Source organism: Medicago sativa, chromosome 8, assembly GCF_051527215.1.
Source record: "Medicago sativa cultivar Bolivia chromosome 8, Bolivia_mono, whole genome shotgun sequence".
Lineage (NCBI taxonomy): Eukaryota > Viridiplantae > Streptophyta > Magnoliopsida > Fabales > Fabaceae > Medicago > Medicago sativa.
In genome coordinates, this window is record NC_140756.1 from 11,069,177 (window position 1) to 11,091,244 (window position 22,068).

General features: G+C 33.1%; 1 protein-coding gene, 1 long non-coding RNA gene and 1 pseudogene across 3 annotated transcripts; 1 reads left to right on the plus strand and 2 right to left on the minus strand.

Annotated features, from left to right (window-relative positions):
* Positions 1-467: 467 nt before the first annotated feature.
* LOC146896903 (GDSL esterase/lipase APG-like) lies at positions 468-3,846 on the minus strand. The gene is made up of 5 exons (XM_085739249.1): positions 3,014-3,846; positions 2,399-2,529; positions 1,576-1,809; positions 1,176-1,431; positions 468-946 (listed from the first exon to the last, which is right to left on the minus strand). Exons 1-5 carry the CDS (start codon positions 3,378-3,380, stop codon positions 750-752), a joined length of 1,185 nt encoding a protein of 394 aa, XP_085595375.1. The 5' UTR covers positions 3,381-3,846; the 3' UTR covers positions 468-749.
* A 2,137-nt stretch (positions 3,847-5,983) lies between these two features.
* Positions 5,984-11,657, minus strand: LOC146896904 (putative LRR receptor-like serine/threonine-protein kinase At1g05700; annotated as a pseudogene). The gene is made up of 13 exons (XR_015024151.1): positions 11,556-11,657; positions 10,911-11,439; positions 10,325-10,806; positions 9,780-9,914; positions 9,632-9,710; positions 9,135-9,206; positions 8,932-9,012; positions 8,400-8,545; positions 7,830-8,053; positions 7,575-7,701; positions 7,237-7,299; positions 6,967-7,156; positions 5,984-6,614 (listed from the first exon to the last, which is right to left on the minus strand). The product of XR_015024151.1 is annotated as a putative LRR receptor-like serine/threonine-protein kinase At1g05700 (transcript).
* Positions 11,658-19,545: 7,888 nt separating this feature from the next.
* Positions 19,546-21,886, plus strand: LOC146896905 (uncharacterized). Its single transcript, XR_015024152.1, has 2 exons — positions 19,546-19,957; positions 21,702-21,886. It is a non-coding gene; the product is annotated as an uncharacterized LOC146896905 (long non-coding RNA).
* The last annotated feature ends 182 nt before the right edge of the window (positions 21,887-22,068 follow it).

Below are 22,068 nucleotides of genomic sequence, written 5' to 3' on the forward strand. Positions count from 1 at the left end.
GTACCTCATTTACGAATCTAAACATAACATCTAAACACATAAATAATGTTTTACAAACAGTGTGAATCCATAATATGCTGTAGGTAGGGAATATAAGGACAGAAATTATTAATGAAGAGAAACAACATTTTAGGTAGGGAATATACATCCAACACATGACAACCTTTGATTGTCAGGGTTGTTATTGAGCTACACATGAAAACATTTATGCTTCTGGTTTATTTCATCTCAGTAGTACATTTTGGAAAGTGTTCAAGTCTGTCTCCACACTAGACCACTTCAGTTGTATTCTGTTTTTTCTCCACTTCATGTTACTCTTATTTCCACAAATGGTAATTATCTAATCAATTAAAGGAGTTGGAGGATATAACGGATCGTGATTCAAACTCTAGTGATGAAGAAAATACGAACATAACAACTAATAGACTAACATTCCTCATCCAAAAGCAAAAGGAAAACAATACGCATGGATTTAAATTCTCCATGATTGCATTTCATATGTGGTAGTCCAAAACAAACCACCAAAAATAGTACAGTACATTTTTCAATATTAAGCATAAACTTATCTATTATAAAATGTTTTACAAAGAGTTTATATGAAGTTTCGCACGATATAAAGTACATAGAGTAAAGATTCTTCTAGAATCATCAGTAAAAATAGGAAACTTTGGAATGACTTCAATTATAATGTGTAGTTGTACTTGTACACAGCAACATATAGCAGAGAATAGATAAATAATGATCGATCCTTATGTGATAAGTGCTATGCCTGCTATAATTAAATTATCAGCTAGAACTTGATTAGCAGCTTCTGAAGGATGAACACTGTCCCAAAACACATACTGAGTTGCATTAGAACAAGTTCCTAGTGATTTTGGATTGCACAATAATGATGTTGTTTCTACAAGACCTGTACCACAGCACCCTTTCCCTGCCTCAGCAAAACCTATATAGAACATCATAAAAAGGTTAAAAATTAAAAAAAAAATAATTATAATTCCAGTTATTATCTTGTCCTTATGTTGGGATCCGAATACCGTGCAGTGGAGAAAAAACATTTACGGGCAGTTTTCGATCTCGGCTGCTAATCCAAGATCAGACAGTTCATATTATGCAATAACAAAATCAGTTTACGATGACCTCGGCCGTTAATTTGAGATAAAAGTGGTGCGTACCGAAATTTGAAGGGTTTTGAACAAGGTCAAAGAGAGGTTTGTATATATCAAAAATCACAATCTTTAGACCAGGAAGTTGCTTTTGAAGATTCGATGCAGCTGAGCTGACTTTCTTGTTAAATCCTTGTGCATCAGTGTTGATTCTTGCGACACAACCATTCTCATGGTAACCAAATAAAGTCCTTGCAGCAGGTAGGCAACCCAATGGTGGAAGTGAGGTCACTCCAATTTTCCTAGCTCCTAATCCATACACGCCCTGCGTTTCAACAAAGAACCAACATTAGGGTTGTTTGCATTAACATATTTTAGTTTATCTAATGGTATAAAAATTTGATATACTACTTAGGAGAGATTATGAAAAGCGCTTATGAGTTTTCTACGAATAGCAATAACAGAATACCTTAATAAAGCTTGTGAATGAGTCTAACAGGTAAGATGAATACTGATCAACAGTGATTGCTTGGTTGATCCAAGGATTGGTATAATAATTTTGTACAAAATCACTGCTGCCAGCACTCAATACATACAAAGAATCCTTGATAATAGATGCAGCCTTTTTACTGCCAGCAACCTGAGCCAACTTGCCTTGATATTCCTTGAAATATTCTAACTGTTGGGATAATGGAATTGCATGCTGCCAATAGGAAGAAACCAAAAACAAGTTCATAACAAAACATTTTCATTCCAAACAGATATAAGTTCAAACATAATATATATAGGAGAAATCAAGTTACTAGAGGAGTAAATTTAAACTGAGTTACTCCATTTAATAACTAATTGTAAACAATAGATTTCGTCGATCTTACTGTCAAACAAAAACTTCTAATTGAATAGATAAACTACACAAATTTTCAAAAAAATTAAAACGGCTTGATAGTTTCAATAAGGGTCAGTTTGGCAAGCCACATATTTGAACTTATAGCTTATGCCTTATGCCTTATAGCTTAATTCAAATAGTTTATTGTTTATCATTTTTTATTTCAATTTTACCCTTGTAGCCTTAATTGAAAAAAACTAAATTATAAAATAAATATATCTTATTTATGCCATTTCATACTTATAAACTAGTTCAACCGCTAATTTTACAAAACTCTACAAACTTAATCAGTTAGCTTATCCGCTATCAGCTCATCCACTATAAGCTAACTTATTAGGTATTCACTATTTTTTACCAAGCACGACTTAAATAACGTCAAATGAATATATTGTAATCACAAACTTACATTCAACGTAGCAGCCTTTTCATCATAACCAGATGCAGCTGAAGCAAAGTTAGCACCAAGAAGGAGGTTCTTCCCTGATGCCTGTGGACTAAGATATGCAGGTGCAAAACTCGTAAACCCAAGTGTTTCAGCTGCAAAAGAAAACATTCCAACATCAATGAAACTTATATGCGTGAGTATATGTGCAAAATCTACTCCAACCTTAGGTAGGACTTGGATCCTCTTCATCTGAAATACGGTGCTACAGCAATAGGGACCACTAGATTTAAGAAAGAAAGCGTATCTCTCTAAATGTAACGGTTCCTACAGCTGTAACAACGCTGCTGGTATAGAGGATCCAAGTCCATTCAACCAAATCTTGTGGAAATGTATCGTAGATTTGATAGTGTAATCCAATCAAATCTACGATACATTTCCACAAGATTGGACTTGGATCCTTTCCATCCCCTTCAAATAAATCTTAGTCGTTGGATTAATCTAATAGCTGAGAGAATTGAAATATCAGCCGTTAGGTTAAACCAACATTGAGATTTCAATGAAGAGGCATGGAAGACCATATAATAAAGGATACAACTATATAAACACAAAATCTAATTAGTTTGATGCAATATTTACCTGTAAAATCAGTAGCTAACTTGCCATTGCAAAACCTCCCAGTAGGTTGTTTATTAGTAAAATCTCTACCATAAGGAGGGTAATTAGCCTTAAAAAGAGTAGGAAGGTAATCATTATTTCCTACATCTACTGCAGAGTCACCAAATGTTATGATAGCTGGTACAAGTGTATCTTGTGCAAAGCTACCACAAGTTAGGAAGCAAGATACTATGAGTAGAACAAGTGTTACTTTGCTATTCATGTTCATCATTTTCTGCTTTTGGTGAGTTAAGTATTTCTTCAGTGTATGCTCAGTATATATGGCAATCCCGAAAATGACACGTATTGAAGGAGGAAGGTGGTAGTTACTCATGTTAGGCATAGCCATTAAATGAGAACGTGTTAAGTAGTTACATATTCTTATTATGACACTCCATTGATACTTTGGGTAGTTGTCTCTTCTTTTCTTCAAATTACACTTACATGTATTTTGCTTTCGAGGAAATTTGAACTATGTACCTTGAAGTTACTATGTCGGACTTTTTTGACCGAGCTAACACCTCATGAACAAACGCATCAATATGAAAGGAAAAAAAACGTACACGATAATACAACCTACGTACTCTTGCCCTAAACCAATTCATGTAAGCTTTGTAACTTTTTTATGTTTTAATAAATCGGTATAATGCTGAATTTATGATTTCCAAATGCATTATTTGATCATTAACTTGTTGTATACAATTTCCTACATCAATATTATTCTAAATGTGTCACATATTTTTGTATTTTTTACTGGACTAAATATATCATATAATGTATCTATGATTGTAGGTATCTCTATTAAAAGTTCAAACACATAATCCTCATAATGACAATGTACATTATGACTTTTTGATTCATTTACTATGGTGGAGCTAGGTAGTTGAAATTGTCTGAAGAGGTAGCAAGATAGTAATTAGCATGCTATATATGAGAGTAGTGATCATGGAGGAGCATGTGCATGAGTTATTGCGGTTGTTGCATAGAAAAGTCCTTATAACGTACTGGCTCATGTTGGCATGTACAGTGTATTTATTTGTTCTTCTTTGGGATAAAGTCAAGATGGAAGGGTTGTTAATAAATAATAACTAGATTTGGCCCGTCACGAATATATTCTAGATTAAAAATTGATATATTATTAAGTGTAACAAATCTATCTATCTACTTTTTAATACAGCCTCCAAATCAGTTTTCTGCAACATCAACACTTTGATTGCCAACTAATCCATGATCAAGTCAAGTAAAATCTGAGTTGTCATCCATCCACCTTTATATCTCTTATTTTGCCCCACTCATTTGGGAAAAACTCTCATTTATGTAGATTATACACAATTAGGAATATAGCAAATGCTTTTGCTATTCCTTGTTTTATTTTCTTCTAGTTACAAAATATATATTTATATATTTTTTTCTTTTTTACATAAGATTGTGTTAATTTCATTTGTTAACAACAAAACACTTGAAACTCTTGAAATGAAACATATTTTGGAAACAATAAAAATGTCAAATAACTATTTTCATTATTTTCAAAAATACATCATATTATCTTTAAAAAAAATACATCATATCAAACTAGCATTTCATTATTTCCATGTCAAAGTTATCATCACATCTTCTTTTTTTTTTTTTTTTTTTTTGTAGATATCATCACATCTTCTTATTAGTAAGTGAAAATGAAGACATAATTTATAAAATAAAATAGAAAATGTTTTCATAAAAAAGGAGCTTTAAAAACCTCATCCATAACTAATTAACCATCTCTTCCGTTAGAAAATATATATAGATGGGGTTTTTAAAGCTCCTTTTTGTACGATGTCAGAATCCGTGCTTCACAAGTCTTGGTCAAGATTTGTTCCATCCAAAGATCGAACTTGAGTTCTTTCGATCGATTCATTCTTTGGTGGAGTTCATTAACTACTTGAGTTTAATTATTTGGTTACTCTCTTTGCTCCTAAATATAATCACCTGTTGCAAATAAGGTAGTCTTGGCTAATGTGTATGTGCCTTCGGATTTGTGCTTTTTTTCTTTCTGGACGGATGAATACTACTTGTTTGATCTCATTGTAAGTTTAATACCATTTGTACTGATGTCATATTCCTTAATTTTAATAAAATTCTTATTTTTTGTCTGTTATTAACACACGCAGATTAAGATAATCTCCCTTATAAAGAAAGGCAGGGAAAACAAATAAAATATTTTTTTATTATTGAATCGACTGTGATGATTGTTGTTGTAAATGGTTATTGAAAATATAAGAACACACATGTATTTATACTAGTCCTAATTAGTCTCATATCCAAATGAATCGATTTAGGCACAAATCTAATTAACTAACTACTATCTCTAACTACCTTTAACAACCACTTAACCAACTAAACTTTTTTTTGTAGTGGTCGGGGTTTGAACCCCGGACCTTGCATATAGTATGCATTGTCCATACTAACTGAGCTAAGCTCACGAGGACACTTAACTAACGAAACTGATAATACAATTAACACTAAATTTGAATTACGAAAATAAAACGGCTATTTTCGGATTTTCATGGGGGGTGCGAGAGGCTTGAGGGTGGAAAAAGAATTTCACGGTTATTTATATACTTTATTAATTGGGCTTACAAAGCATTATTAAGGCCCAACACATCATAACGAGTTTAGTTTGCTAGTTACTTGCACAGCAAGCAACATAGCTAACCTAACTAACATTTACTTGCGCGTGTACCTTGTAGAGTCTAATTAGAATCTCTGAATTGGGAAGGACCACTCTTTTATCTTTTTTTTTTTTTTTTTTCTGTAGTGATATTAAAAAATCTCTTAATTACAAACATAGACGGTCATAGGAATTTCCAAATCATGATTTCATTCATATAGATATATAACACATTGATTGGAAGAAGGAATATTAACTGCCAAATAAATCTTTTTAACAATTAGGATATCGACATTGACACATTATTTGTAGAATAGATGCATTGATCAAATTTTTGTTTTTATAGCAACAACCAACAATTTATTTAAATTACATGCACATTGTTCTTCCTAATAGTTTAGGAGGAAAATAGTGTTTTTAATCAAGCATCACTCATACTAATAGTTTAGGAGAACTAATTTAAAGATACAAATTATTATATTACATATCATACGAACGATGACTAGGGTGAAGAGATCATCCTGTAATGGTTACCTAGCTAAAGGAATGGTATCTGATCCAATATTTAATGAAGTCAATTCAACTATAGCTCTTTCTCTTCCATAGTTTCTCTGAACCATGTCCAAAGATAGACATTCCTTTAGCTCTGCCAATATTCGGCTCATATCTGGCCTTTCAACTTCAATTGGTGAAGTGCATGACATGGCTATCTCGACAACTTTCCGTGACGAATTGATGTCGAATTTACCTTGCAACCTTGCATCAACAATGTTTCGAATATCTCCTCTTTTAACTATTGGAGTAACCCATTCAAGTATGTGAATGCTTTCTCCTGATGCTCTTAGTAATGCTTTCTTTCCAGTGATCAATTCAAGTAGAACTATCCCAAAGCTGTAGATATCATTTTTCTTATTTGTGTTTCCTGTTCTCTGGAATCTATTATAAAAACAGACAAATAAAAGACATAAATGATTGTTTTTTTATAGGCAAATGTTAGCAATGTTGGTGGTTATGTTAGTTTTTTTAACTGCATACGTGATCCTTAAGCTTATTCGTATTGATTCTTTTCTTTTTCATTTTAGAAATTATTGACTAAAATAAACGGATCTTTTGTCTAGTATCAATGACTTGTCAAGAGTATCCCTAAAGTTTTATTTAGAAAGACTAAGAAGCACATTGATAAATTTATCTCACGTGTTCTGAAACATTAATTATGCAAAGTAAATGCCAAAATAATATTGAAATTCGGTTCATCTAAGTTGAATTTTTTATATTAGCAAGTACTTACTTTGGATCAACATAACCAAATGTACCAGCAGGGCGTGTGGATATATGAGAATCAATATCGTTATCAAAAGCTCTACTTAGACCAAAATCAGCAATCTTGGCATGCACGTATTCATCTAGTAATATGTTTGATGGTTTCAAATCTCTATGCATAATAGGTGGTTTACATCCATTATGCAGATAATCCAATCCTGCAAAACAACACTAAGTGCAATGTAAGGATGCACAATGCAGGAAAGACGATTCTATAAATAATACATTAATTGATTACATTGTGCTGCATCAACTGCAATGTTAAGTCTCTCATTCCAGTTTAACATATTTGAATTTTCCACTGCATGCAAATAGGCATTAGTCTTGAAATTCTGAAAATGTTGTCTGTAAAACAAAAACATAGGAAAAATTCCATTCTCTTTGCATGCTTCTTTCCTTAATAACATTCTTTCTTATGATATAAATTTTTGTGTACAAAAAGCTTACCTATGTTTGCATTCCACCTTTGTTAGATGATGTTTTTTAATTAGGTTGGCCATTAAAATATAGAAAAGCTTGAATTACTAAATCTAAGATGCATGCTGAGAGATGACTCAAGGACGAAACATAAACTACCTAATAAATGTTGTTGGAGATTTCCATTGGCCATGTATTCATAAATTAATGCTTTGATTTCACCTTCATCACAATATCCAACAAGGGAGACCAAATTTCTATGATGAACAACTGTTAGAAGTTGTGCCTGCATTTTAAATTTTATCTCTATCAAAGTTAACTGTGAAATTAATGCTGGATTCTCCTTTCATATATTACTTAACTAAAATAAAAATGGAATATGTTGTCGTTTTTAACTTGAATACAATGTCTAACCTCTGCTTGAAATTCCTTATAACCTTGCATTGATGATGGCGAAAGCATCTTAACAGCGACTTCAGTTTGATCTTGTAGAGTGCCAAAGTATACTTTTCCAAATCCTCCTTCTCCAATAATAGTTTTGAAGTTATCAGTAATATTGACAATTTCAGTATAACTGAATCATTGATGTTTTGATTTTGTTGAAGCCCTATTCTTAGAGTTTGAAGACGTAATTATAACTGTCATAAATAAGTGAAAGTATGAATGAAAATATGCAAAGGATGTGGAAACAAATTGTGGCAGAAAAGCGATAAAAGTTTTACACGAGATGACACCAGTATAAAACACTATCTATATAGCCAAGTTTTTTTGGAGTCACTAATATATGTTATGAGCAAAAATTTACTTCAAAAATAAGTAGCAAACTATAAAATTCATATAAATGAAGCATAATTAGGGACTCCAAACCCATTTACAAAGCACAAAGCACGAAGAATTAGTATATAAAATCAAATCAAAGTGCTCGTCTCTATTTATATCGTTATTTGAGAATATGAACCCGATATTATGTCCTCCTAGAAGTACCTGGTGTCTTTCTTTTGAATATCCAAAATCCAAGAGAAATCAAGATGATTACAATCATTGCTTAAAAGGATGCAATAAGTGGTACAAACAAATTCTTCTTCTTTCTGCATGATTCCATTTTACAAAGGCCGGGATTATCATCTAAACTGAAAGAAGTCAAAGGTGCTTAGGTATTAGTTATCATATCATTGTTATATTTACATTATCTTACTTCGAGTGAAACTAAGATTCACATATTCTAAGTAAGGTATTGAATTCAAGCCTTTTGAATGAAAAAAAAAATTTGAGGTTAAGAAACTAGACTAAAGATGATTAGTCCAGCACTAAAAGAAAGAGTTTGAATGATATTTTGCCCATATAACATAGTTATATATTAAAATAGAACCTTGTTGATATTACGAGGAAGAAAACTCGATTATCATTGCTGAATATATTCTTGCAAAGATTACAGGAAGAAAAAAAAGCTTAATTGCAAATCTGTCTTTTTCTTGAATATAATATGAATTGATATAGCTTTGAGTATGAGGCATACCTCAGTGATAGTGAACCTGTTTTTGATCTCTCAAGGAGTTCACTTGGAACTAATCCAGTAAGATTGTTCTTCCCCACGTTTCTGGTAACACAAGACAAACAAATATGACACCTTGTTTTATCTTTTATAGTAATAATCAATGAAATTACATTTGACTCATCAAAAATTTGAAATTACATTTAATGCATCAACATAGGACTTACAAGACTTTTAGTGATCGCAGTTGTATCAGAAAATCAGGTAAAGGACCATTTAAACTATTGTTTGACAAATCCCTGAAAGAAAACGATTTAAATGCAGAGTTACAAATTTGAATCCCCAATAAAGCGAGAATAATTTCCAAATCCTATGGATTTGGTTTCATCATTTAACCAAACTTGGTTTATTTTTTAAATACGTTTTATAATTTTCTTAGTTTAGAAAATAAAAACGTTTTATAATTTTCTTAATCGAAACACGAGTTAAGCGGGCCGCCCCGCCACGCCCCGTGCCCGTCCCGTTTCCAACGAGTTACGCGGGCCGGCCCGTCCCGCCCCGTGCCCGCCCCGTATTTTAACGAGACGAGACGAGCCGAGCCAACTATAGAAAGCGAGTTCAAAACTTCGACTCAGCCCGCCAAAAATAGCGGGCCAAACGGGCCGACCCGGCGGGTCAGACCCGTTTTGCCATCATCATTAAGCAAATGAGATTAGGAACTCACAAGTATTGTAACATAGTGAGCTTTGATATGGAAGATGCTATCTCCCCTGTCAATCCACTTGAAGACAAATTCCTGGTTGCATTTCCAAATATATATATAACATTAGAGGTTACTTGATGTTTTTGAAATTTATGCATATATGGTTACTTGATTCTTGGGGGGTTATTTCCATCATCATTACTACAGTTTAGGCCTTCCCACATATAATTCACAGGGGCAAATGGATCTCCTTGCCAATTTCTAGTCAGCCCATATGCATTCTTGATGTTTGTGATATTATCAACTAGTATTTTGTATTTTAAAAAAAAAAAAAAAAAAAAAAAAACTGATCAAAAGGATTTCAAGCCAATTGCACATAGTTTACTTTACAACACAAATAACACAAAAAAATCAAATACAACACTCGTCCTAAATACAGGATCCTGTTGACAAAAACAAGGGAATTAATAAAAATTTAGTATGAAATTTGTTGACTATTAGTATTGTTTCACAACTTTACTATTCATGTGAGAGAAATAGTTTATGTTTTCATCATAGTGTTTATTAGAGATTGTAGAAAAAGATGTAAGGTAATTAGAGGTTTTTTTTTAGAGGAGATAATTGGAGGTATGTTGAATCGTTGATAAAGAAATAATTAATGCAATTAGAGACCGAGGTAGTATGTTTTTCAAATAAACTAAAGTCCGAGCTTACCATCATCCTGTTTAGTTTCTGATTGTGAGAAGTCTTTTGCCATATAAATCTCAAAGGCATTTAGGATGGGTGGAAGCGTTGAATTCTTCGTCTTGGAAAGAGAAATTTGATATGTTTCGGCTCTACGCAAAGGTTCTGTACTAAATATGAGATCTGGTGTCCGGTATATAGGCGTCACATGTCCAAACCATAACTTATCATTCACTGTGATATTGAACTCTCTAGTTTCATTTGCGGCCAGCTCTTCAACCTCATTAAAGTGCATGTAGAGGTAGTATTGTTGATCATTTACATTATCTGAATTCCAATGAAATTGTAAAGGGGCGCTAGCATTTACTGGTGTAGCAGCAGTACTCATCACAATTGTTGGTGGTTTATAAATATTCTGAACTAGATCATCATTGTTAAATGAGGTGCTTAATCGTCTCCAATCAATTAACTCATAAGAAAGCCACATGCGGTCATAAACATCATCTTTGTACCTGGTGTTTGTACATGACCAAAGAAATTATCAGCAATTGAATTTGATGTGATTTATTTATATAAATATTAAATTTAGCTAACTGTCAGCTGACTCCCATCTTGCCTGTATTCTATGTCTGTGATGGAACCTAAATTGCATCGACTGAAGAGTGATAATACTGAAGATGTGACGTAGGTTTCATTGTTCAAAGGCCTCAATTCTATGGCTGAAATGAATGGAGTCCCTTTGCCTGTGTTAACAAGACATGGTTGTATGTAATCTAATGATGGAGTGTATATGATCTCACTGAATCTCATGCGTGATGCATTGGGGAACTTCACTGTACCCCACACATTAGCTCCATAATGAAGATCAAATTCTGGGGGATCATTTAAATCATCATAGTTTCCATAATAGAAGGAAGCTCTGATTAAATATTTAGCATCACTTGTTACATTTATTTTGTAACAATTTCTCACCCCACTTGGAAAGCTTCTCACATATTCTAGATACCGTCGAACATTGTTTGTAGACGGTATCCTCTTACTCACACCAGTATCTATGAATTTGGCATCTGATATGTAATTTAGGTCTGTGTCCGTATCAGAATAGCTCAAATGTTCTGGTAGACCACAATCTATGCTAATGAATCCTGAGACATACAAATTGAGGAACAAATTAAGATATATAACTTCAACTATAATAATAATTACTAGTGATAACTATGTGACATAAAGCAGCTATATATAGACAAATTCATAACCAAACCTGATTGATCCTGAGCTTGTATCAAAACCAAAATAGTAAGAACAGCAAAGCAATGCTAAAAGAAAATGCAGTAACATTCTCATTATTGCATGCTTCATGAATGATGCGTGCTAATACCATACAAGGATTTATACTGCTACAATTTAATTAAGTTGTCAATTTTACTTTTGTATTATTTTTTAAAATACAATACAAATATGTATATTTTGTCATATATGATTGAATATTCATGTAAAAATATTTCATAAAAACAAGCATTTGATTTTAATAAATGAATTTCAATTAAATTTTAAATGCTTGTGCATGTACTATATCCTTTCGAAATTAAAAAGAAAATGTAAAAATAAAGTCAAACGAATTATAGTCAACTATGAGGGTAGAGTTGACATCCTCTCCATTTTGTTCTAAACTTTGGTGGTTATGTCTCCATCATATATATACATTAGCAATATATATATACACTAGCAATAAATTTGTTTTAGGTACTTTTCAAAATGATGTTTATGATTAATTTATTTACTTTTAAAATTGACATATTCATTTTTTAAGTAAATCAAAAAGATTAAAAATATGTTTTTGATTTTTGCAAATAGGACAGTTTGGGTTTCGGTCCCCGGAAAAAAAAAATGAAATATGCTCTTGCAAATTTTTATTTTTATTTTTTTAAATAGTTCCTAGACTCGTTTACTTGATGATTTGACACCATTTTGTTTATGTGTCATGGACTATGCAGCACTATTCCATGTGGCATTTAATAGGATTACATAAATATAAAATTAATTAATTTCTTTGTTGGTAACACCGGTACCGATGCTGCTGTAGCTGCCGCTGGTGTTGATGAAGATATCGATGATGTTGTCCTCGATTTCAGACATGGATTCTACACTACATTGCATACTAGTTTTCATCCATCTCAAACATTAATGTTCTGCACAGGTACTAGATTTTCTCAGCCCCATCAACAAACAAACACAGGAGGACACAAGATTAGAATCATGAAAAATGAAACTTTTCCAACATGATATTCGACAAGCTTTCAAACCAATTAAAAACGGGCAAATATAAATTGATCAGAGACATATGGATCAATTTAGACTTGGAACTTGTTGTGCACATAAGAGGGTGTTCCTCTCCCGATTGAGTTGTTTCCATGCGCAAGAGTTAAAAATTGAATTTCTAACCACTTGATTAAGGTAAGGGCAAGGTTATTAAAATCGGGACTTTACTTCAAGTCGAAAGGGAGTAGCAAAATCGGGACTCGTAAAATCGCAATCAAAATCGAAGGATTTTACTCAAGGACTTTTGTAGAATCGATATAGGATAGCAAAGTCGGGACTCGTAAAATCGCAATCAAAATCGAGGATTCTACCAAAAAAAAATGTTAAATATATGTTATAAATTGCATATAGTCATAAATGACTAAAGTTCAAAGTCCACAAAATACATATACATAAATGACTCAAAGCCTAGATGCAAATATTCTTTAGTAGTCATAATAATGGTAAATAATCTAGACAAAATACTTAAAGGCAAATCCTAAATGCTTGACAAATTGATGGATAGGAAGGAGGCAATGTAGTTAGGTTTAGTTCATTTTGAACTAGATGAAAAATGAACAATCCCGTGTAACTATTGAGGAAGTGTGGGGGAAGTGAAAGAATGAAAATTTTTGGCCTTTTGGGTATTTATGGAACCGGGTCATGGATTCAAATCGGGTCAATTTACGAACCGGGTCAAAAATTGACCCTTATCAAAAAATGAACAAAATCCTTCAAAATCCATCAAAATCCTGCGATTTTGAACGGATTTCACGATTTTATGCGATTTTGTGCGATTTTGATAGGATTTTGCCTGTTTTTGGGACGTTGCTATGGATTTGAGTCGTTGAAGCTACGCAAAGTCGCAAAAACCAGGATTTTGGGACTTAAGTCGCGTTTTTGATAACAATGGGTAAGGGGTCCAATTTTGTACTACTTAAACTAAACATTTTTTTTAAAACAAGCCAGAATAAAATAAATTACTATGAACAAAGCATTTTACCCAACACAAGAAGTGTTAGGACAGAACACGAAAAGTTTAACAGTCAATTACACTACCGAAACAGACGAAACAAATTAAGCTAAAAAAGAACAGCTACCTGCCAAGTAGATTCTAATCCAATGTCGAATAAGATACCAAATATTTCTGAAGTAATTGCAACCTAAAAACAAATGTTCAATAGTTTCCTCAAAACCACTTACACAATGTTGAGAATCTGGTTGAACGATGTTTCACTTTATCGGTAGAAAGCTGAGTGGCTGTGTTTGGAAGGTTATTGTTGTTCAGATTACCAATTTTTCCTCCCCAAAAAAATTCAATCTTGGTTCCCAATTTCTCCTTATTTGATGTTCTTTTTTAATAAAACAAATGTTTTTTGTTTGTTGTTTAAATATTTTGTTTAAAGTTTTTAATTTCTGATTAACATGGGAATGAAAACTCAGCATGAAATTAGCTTAGTCATGCAAGTCACGTCATCCAATTCTGTCTAAATCAGCAAAAAAGTTAAATGAAGAAGCAATTAAAAGTGATTTGAAATTTCACTTATAAATTAAAAGAATTTTTTTTACAAAAATTTAAATCAAAGTGTGACTGCAATTTGCAATGATTTTAGTATATTTAAGTATTTATTAATTTAAATTCTTAAGTACCATAAACTTTATTTGGGTTTTGCTTTCCTCTGAGGGTTTGTTTGGCATGACACTATTTTCAGCATATAGCTTATCTTATAAGTTCATTTTATTGGAAAAGACACGTTTGGACAGCTGTTAAAATGGGCTAAAATCCGTATTGGTCGGCCCGCAAACCCGTTTTGTAGGACTTGGGTCTTAAATATTTGGCCCGAATTTTACAGAACTATTTAGTCGGTTTAGCCGGTCCTAAAAAGCTTACTATCCTCTTAGGCTAACCCGTAGGCCGCGGGTAGCTCATGTAACAAAAAAATATAGAAATTACACACACACACACATAGTGTCTTATTTTTTTTTATTAAAGTAAAAATTAAAAGTGAAAAATCCAAAGAATCAACATACAAATATAAAAGTAACAAAAAATTATATTTACTAGTTTCATTACTTATAGTTTTAAAGGCCAAACATATAAATATTTATAATCATGTCATACGTAATTTATCTAAATTTGTTTTCCTTGTCGTTTTAATTTGCAACGTTTGAACAAAATTGTTTACACATTTTTTTGTGCTAGATAGTGTTTAAATGTATTAAAAATAATATTTATAAGAAATTTTGCAGGAGTATTTTATATTATTTTTTTATAATAAAAAAATATCTTTTAAATGGGCCGACGTGTTTAGTCTGCATTTCGTATAGGGCTAGGCTAGTGTAGTTTTTTTAGAGCCCATATTTTAACAAGGCTTTTTTGCCCGGCTCGATAAACTCGACACCGGCTAGGACTGGCCCTAAAATGGGCAGGTAGCCTGTTTTATAGCGGTTTTTGATAATCTAATTTAAGTAGCTTTTAGCTTAAAACTTGTAGCTTATCATATTTTATCCTAATTTTACTGCTATAGTCGCAATTGGAAAAAAATTACCAATCATCTGCTGCTTACGGTTCTGGCACTAAGCCAAGGTTTCTACGGATTCAGTCCTGTGAAAAAATATTATTTTAGGGCAATTCATTTAGTAGTTTCACTGGCCAAATCCTCGGGACACTAGAGAGTATGTCCTTAAAAGCCCTAAAAATTGGGTCCATGAAGCCTTAGATACTCCAAGCTTCAATTTTTTCTTTTTTGAAGAAACTAAACAAATTATATTAAAAAGCCAACACAAGCACCTTTAGCACAAGGTGTACCAAAGGAAGCTAAAGTACTCAAAAGTTACAACGAGACAATCCATAAGCTACGACAAACTAGCCAAGAAAAATAAAATTATGTTACAACTTGAAAACACAATAAAGGATTTAATCTCCAAACCGAATACTCAAATTCAAAAACATCATAATAAGATTTAAAAAACCAAAATGCTTGGAGTTTAACCTTTTCAATAAAGATAGAAGTTGTTCCGATTTATTGTGAAAATGCCTCATATTGCGGTCTTTTCAAATTGTAAAACGAGCTGAAATCCAAATAATATTAAAATCCAGACGAGACTTGTTGGAAAAACCCCCAAGACCTTCAAATAGAAGAAAATGCTCAAATAAAGAACCTTGAAGAATCGTTGAGATGCCTAACCATCCCGATATTAAAAGCCAAAGTTGACCATAAAAAAACAAGAAAAGAACAAATGATCTTGATCCTCAACCAATCCACAAGCGGTCGAACAAAAAGAATCATTATAATCCAAGACATTTCTCTTAAACAGATTCATCTTAGTTGCTAATCTATTCAGGAACCAACACCAAATAAAACATGATTGCAACGGTCATCAATTGCCACATCCAGACTAGTCAGGTGATTATAAGCACTTTTGACTGTGTACTTATGGGAATAATGAAGCTTCCAAATCCATCGGTCAAACACATCAACCTGCAAAACCACGAGCGAAGGCTGCTTTGCACACTCCCTCACCAACCCCTCCTCCCACACAAACAGTCTACTTCTCCACTTCCACGCCTCTCCATTAAACTCTCAACCTAAAGAGAAAATCTCCACAACAGTGGCACGTTTGTTAAAAGCAAGATCAAATAAACTAGCATATCTAACATCTAAAGAAACACCACCACCAGAGATCCTTCCAGAACAACGACGAAACCATATCCCCCACCTGTCTAAGAATATTACCCAACAACCACCGATCATCTAACAACCACCCCCCCCCCCCCCCCCCCCTCTCTAATATGTTTTTTTTAAGGACCTTGGATGTATGGTTATAGTTCCATTTATAAATTAAATTTATATTTTTATGCCATTTCATATTTATGTGCTAGTTCAACCACTAATTTTACCAAATACTAGAAATTCAATTAAATAGCTGATTTGTTATCAACTATAAATTAATAAATTAGTTTATCATCTATCCGCAATAAATTCATCCACTATATACTAGTTTATCAGTTATCCACTATTTTTTACTAAACATAACATAAATAAAAGTTATTCAAACTTTTAATTTGTTGAAAAATAAATTAATGTCAAAATATGAAATACCGGTTCCCCGGGGCAGTTAAGCAAATCAAAAAAGAAAATTATTATTAAAAAAGGAAACTATTTTGACTTTTTATGGAATAATTAAAAAAATTTCAATGCAGTAATTATTATATAATTTACTTTTTTATTATCTTTAACCGTGTTCTGGGGGCACCGGTTACCATTTTCCAAAATAAAATTAAATGATTTGATCATGAGTATAAACATAACTAAATTAGTGTTTCACCATTTTTAATTTATCCCATTTGCATGGAATGGGAGAACATCTCCGTTGACATTTTGTTTGTTTGACTAAACCAATGTGAAATTCAACCAGCTATTGAATGATTAATATAGTCAGCAACCTTTTTTTTTTTTTTGTTTCTTTTTCTGAAGGAAATATAATCAGCAACTATCAAGTGATTTTTACAATAATATATCATACTTAAACATATCCAAACCTTAAATCACGCATAGTTTACTAATTCAATGATGTAATTATTTTTATTTTTTAGTTTGGTCAACTCAATGATGTAATTTTAATTATTTATTTTTTAGTTGATTTCAGTTGTAACTGTTTCTTTTTTTAACTAAAAGATGTAACTGTCATTATATAAAAAAAGAAGTTCATTAATTAATATTAAAGTACTTAACTTTCCTTAAAAAAAAAAAAAAATAAAGTACCCAACTTGTCACACATACTCCAATAATATTAAAAATAACGGTATATATGCTTTTTAATATAGACCATCGTATTTAAACACCTACTTCTATATTTATTTGAGTAAATTACCCTCCCCTCCCCTCAAAAATGCTTGAATTACACTCCCCTCCTCTTTTATGTTAAAATATACACTCCCCTCCCTTGAAAAGTAAAATTTATATTCCCCTTCCTTAAAATATGCTTGAATTACAATATCATCCCCTAATAATTGCTATTGATTTCATAATTTAGAGTATAAAATTAACTTTTAAATAACCATGCTTTATTATTTTAGTAATTTTTCACATATTTTAATTTTATTTTGTGTTGTTTCATACTTTATTATAGGGTTTAAAACTAAATGTCAATGAAATTGTGAATAAAAAATAGCAAAAAATATGTATTCAAATTTTGATTATATTTAAATAGACCCGCAATACTATTTTTTTCCGAAGTGTGTTAGAATATTATTTTTTTTTGCTTGATTATTAGAATTTTTTTTAAAAAAAATATTGAGGGAGTAAAGTGTAGATTTTAATATAAGAGGGGAGTGGAATGTAATTCAAGTTTCTCTTAGGGGGGAGGAGTGGAAAGTTTTCTAATATGTTTTGAATAAGAGGGGAGGGAAGTGTATATTTTAACATATGAGGGGAGGGAAGTGTAATTCAAGCATCTTTGAGGGGAGGGGGGAGGTGTAATTTACTCTATTTATTTAACACTTTATTTTATCTCTATCTTCTTTAAAATAGAATAAATATTCCCTCTGGTCCCTGATTTTGCACCTTGCTGTCACAAAGGTCCCTGACTCAACATTAAATACAAAATAATTCCGGAATGTTCACTTTCGTTATCACTGTAGTCCCTATAAAATAGCGACCTTGTAAGTTTAGTCCCTACTTAATTTTAATAGCATTTTTAGTCCCTAATTTTGTTTTTCTGCACTGGGTATTAGTCCCTACTCAATTCAAATTTGTTTAATTTATGCTTAAACTCTTAAATTTTTGAACAATTTTTTGCAGACATGTTTAGAACATTACTAAAAGTTCGTCCGCAAAAAATTATTGCAAAATTTGATTTCTACATCCAGATTTTATTACTTTTTATCTTTAACTTTTGTCGTTTTAAAAAATTCATATTTAATTCATTTCATGTTAGAAAATTCTAAATTTTAGTAAACGAACCTTTCATAGTGTTCTAATCTTGTCTCAAAAAAATCGTTCAAAAATTTAAAAGTTTAAGGATAATTAATCAAACTTTGTTTTAGCAGGGACTAAAATTATAAGTAAATTTTTTTTATAGGGACTAAAAATGCTATTAAAATTAAGTAGGGACTAAACTTACAAGGTCGCTATTTTATAGGGACTATAAACATAATTAACCCTTATTTTATCTCTATCTCCTTTAAAATAGAATAAATATTCCCTCTGGTCCCTGATTTTGCACCTTGCTGTCACAAAGGTCCCTGACTCAACATTAAATACAAAATAATTCCGGAATGTTCACTTTCGTTATCACTGTAGTCCCTGACGTTCAATAATTATGTTAAGGGATGATGTGACATGCTGACAAGGAGTATGAGATGTCATGGGGATTAAAGTTAAGGTAGAAAACGGTCACTTTGGTCCCAACAAAAATCAATATTTCCAAATTGAATCTCCAATCCCTAAATTTCAAATCCCTAAATGTTATCTAATTCTCTCTTTTGTTCAAAATCAAATCTTCCATTAAACACCAACTTACTGTTAGATCCCTGACTGTGTATACTTACTATTAGTTAAGTCCCTGATACTAAATACATACTCTCACTAAGAAACCTAACAAGTTGTTAGTTTAAGAGAATACTACCTACCGACAACAATAAGAAATTAGTGCAAGAAGCAAGAAGGAGGCGTTGCAACATTTAATTTTTTGTCTATCTTTATTAAAAGCTTGTAAACTAGTACTCCCTCCGTTTCAAAATATAAGTAAAATTCACTTTTTAGGTTCATTTATTTAATGATGTATGTGGTCCGGTGTAACATCCCACTCGTCAGCTAATGGAAATATTTTATGATATGTCAGCTTAATACGAGTTAAGTATCAGTGACGGATGTAGCACGTTTGAGGCAAGGGCAATTTGGTAATTGTGCGGGAAAGGATATTTATTTGGAAAGGCACCAAAATATCTTATTTTCCAATCTTCTTTCTCTCTCTTATGCCAAAGACTTTCTTCTCTCCTTCCCTCTTCTCTTTCACGCCCCCTTTCTTCTTCTTTTCATCAATCTTTTGCAAATCTTCTTCCTCAATTAGCAAGGCTCTAATCCTTGTCCTTTCAAGATAACATGGTCATGTGAAAGCTTGGTTTGGCTTAGGGTTTGGAAGATTGGTTGAATTAATAAGTTAGGGTTTTGGTGAGGAAGCTTTGGGTTGGAACAAAATGATCAAGCAAGGATCATGAAGCTTTATATTGCAAGGAAACAAAGAGATAGATGGAAGAAGTGGGATTGATGAGCTTAAGCCATGGTTTTGTGTTGAATCAAGAACTAGGGAGTTGTCATGCTTGGCCTTGGAGGCTTTGGGAATCAAGTGCAAACAATTGAGGTGAGTTCCATAGATAGATTACCCACCTTTGGGATTGATTAATCTTGTAGAAAAATCATGATTTATGCTAAGTATAGTTTTTATGTAACTTTAGTACCCCAAGCCAATCCTAGGTGATTATAGGTTAAAATTGCCATGATATATGTTTAAATAAGTCTATATATGTTGTTGGATGTATTTGGTGCATTACAGGGTCGAATTGGACGAGTTTTGGGTCGAAAATGGCGAAAACCCGCGGCCGGAACACGCGAAAACGCAGAATTCGCAGCGCTGCGCCTGTACAAGGGCGCTAGGCGCCCACACACAGGGAGCCAGCGCTAGGCGCCCCACTCCTGGCGCCAGGCGCCCCAGACAGGACAACCTCCGCGTTGTTCTGCGTTCGGGTGCTTGGGGGCAGTCGCGTGGGGGTCCGTAGCGATCGTTTCGAAGTGTTCTTTGACTGTTTTCACTTATTTTTCTACTGGAACAAACTTAGCTTTGTCAAATTATAAGATTTATAAACGGCTTGGAATTGGGTTTTCGGCACTTTCGGTCTTTAGAAATTATTGAAAATTGCACACATCATCCAATGATCCTTGCATCGATAATCGTGGCAATCTTAGCATGTATTACAAGGATGGCTCAAGAGAGTTTAAGCATGATGGGGTAGCAATGAACTAAGAAAGGGAATGAACATAGAGCCTCGGCTTAGCTAGTCGAGAAATAGAAAGATAGCATGAATGATAAGTATGACAAGTATAGGATATGTTTCCCCGAATGATAAGACGCGAAGTGTATTCTCTTCGCATATGATCAAGTATGCCTTAGCAAGTATGAGTTACCGACAATCGGATCGATCAAGGTTCCGAGGTAAACATGTATGTATGATTATGTCTAACTTATATGCACGACAAGACCATGATTAATATGTGTAGGTGGCATGTCTCTTGTTATCCACATCAGGGGGATGCAAGGGGTTCTCGTAATGAGAACGATTCAAGCCGTAAGGGACCCGCATGTCACCGAGTAAGCAAGACGTAGGTGTTCGTGTCTCTCATTATCCACGCCAGGGGGATACGGGAGGTTCTCGACCTAAGGGGAACGGTTTAAGCCGCAAGGGACCCGCACGACACCGAGGGAGTCCGATGTACGTACATCGGTCATGTATGGGATTGATCTCGGGGTTACTCCACCCGGGACTATCCGTAAAATGAATCAAGATAATAACTGTTTGTTCAACGCTAACCAATTAATGAACTTAGACACGATTATGTTTATTATGATTATGATTATGTTATGTTTATGCTCATGATCGAGCCCATGTATGATTATGTTTAAGAACAATAATAAGAGCATGATATGTTATTAGACGGGAGCTAGATATGTATAGGACAAGTAAAGAAAGCTATGCCGTGACGACCTTAGGTTTCCCTAATCGTCCGGTTTAGAATCATGTCATGAATATGCTATGTTATTTATGTTTAGGCCTTGTTACGTATAGCGTACACTTGGCAATGCGGTTTAGGTTCCCTCAACCGCCATGACATGTATAGATGAGAAGCCTATAACAAGTAAGATATGACTATGACGGCTCTAGTATGCACTACCGTCTAAGTTTGCAAGTCCCCACACACGTATAGTCAACCGTCAGGTTGTAATGTAGACACGTGGTGACCGTAGGTTTTCCCTTGAGGTTACCTATAGCCTAGGAATTAGGGGAACTCACTGAGACATTATGTCTCATCCCAATCCTTATTTGTTTCAGATAAGCAGGATGTTTATGCGTGTTCGGAGCAGGTTGGATATTACTTCAGGGGTTCGTTCGTAAAGCTGCAGGACGTTATGGATATCAAGGATGTATTTTATGTATGGATGAGTTGTGTTGTATTATTATTTATAAGAACTTAACTTGATGTAAATATTATTCATTCGAAGTTTTTAATTGTTGTATATTTTAATGTATCCAGTACTAATATTAACGCACGTGCCAGACTTTCTAGATACGTCTGGTATGGGTGTTACATCCGTATTATGAACCACATACATCATTAAATGAATGAACCTAAAAAGTGAATTTTGCTTATATTTTGAAACGGAGGGAGTATAACACTTGCCAAAAATGATTCCATAAT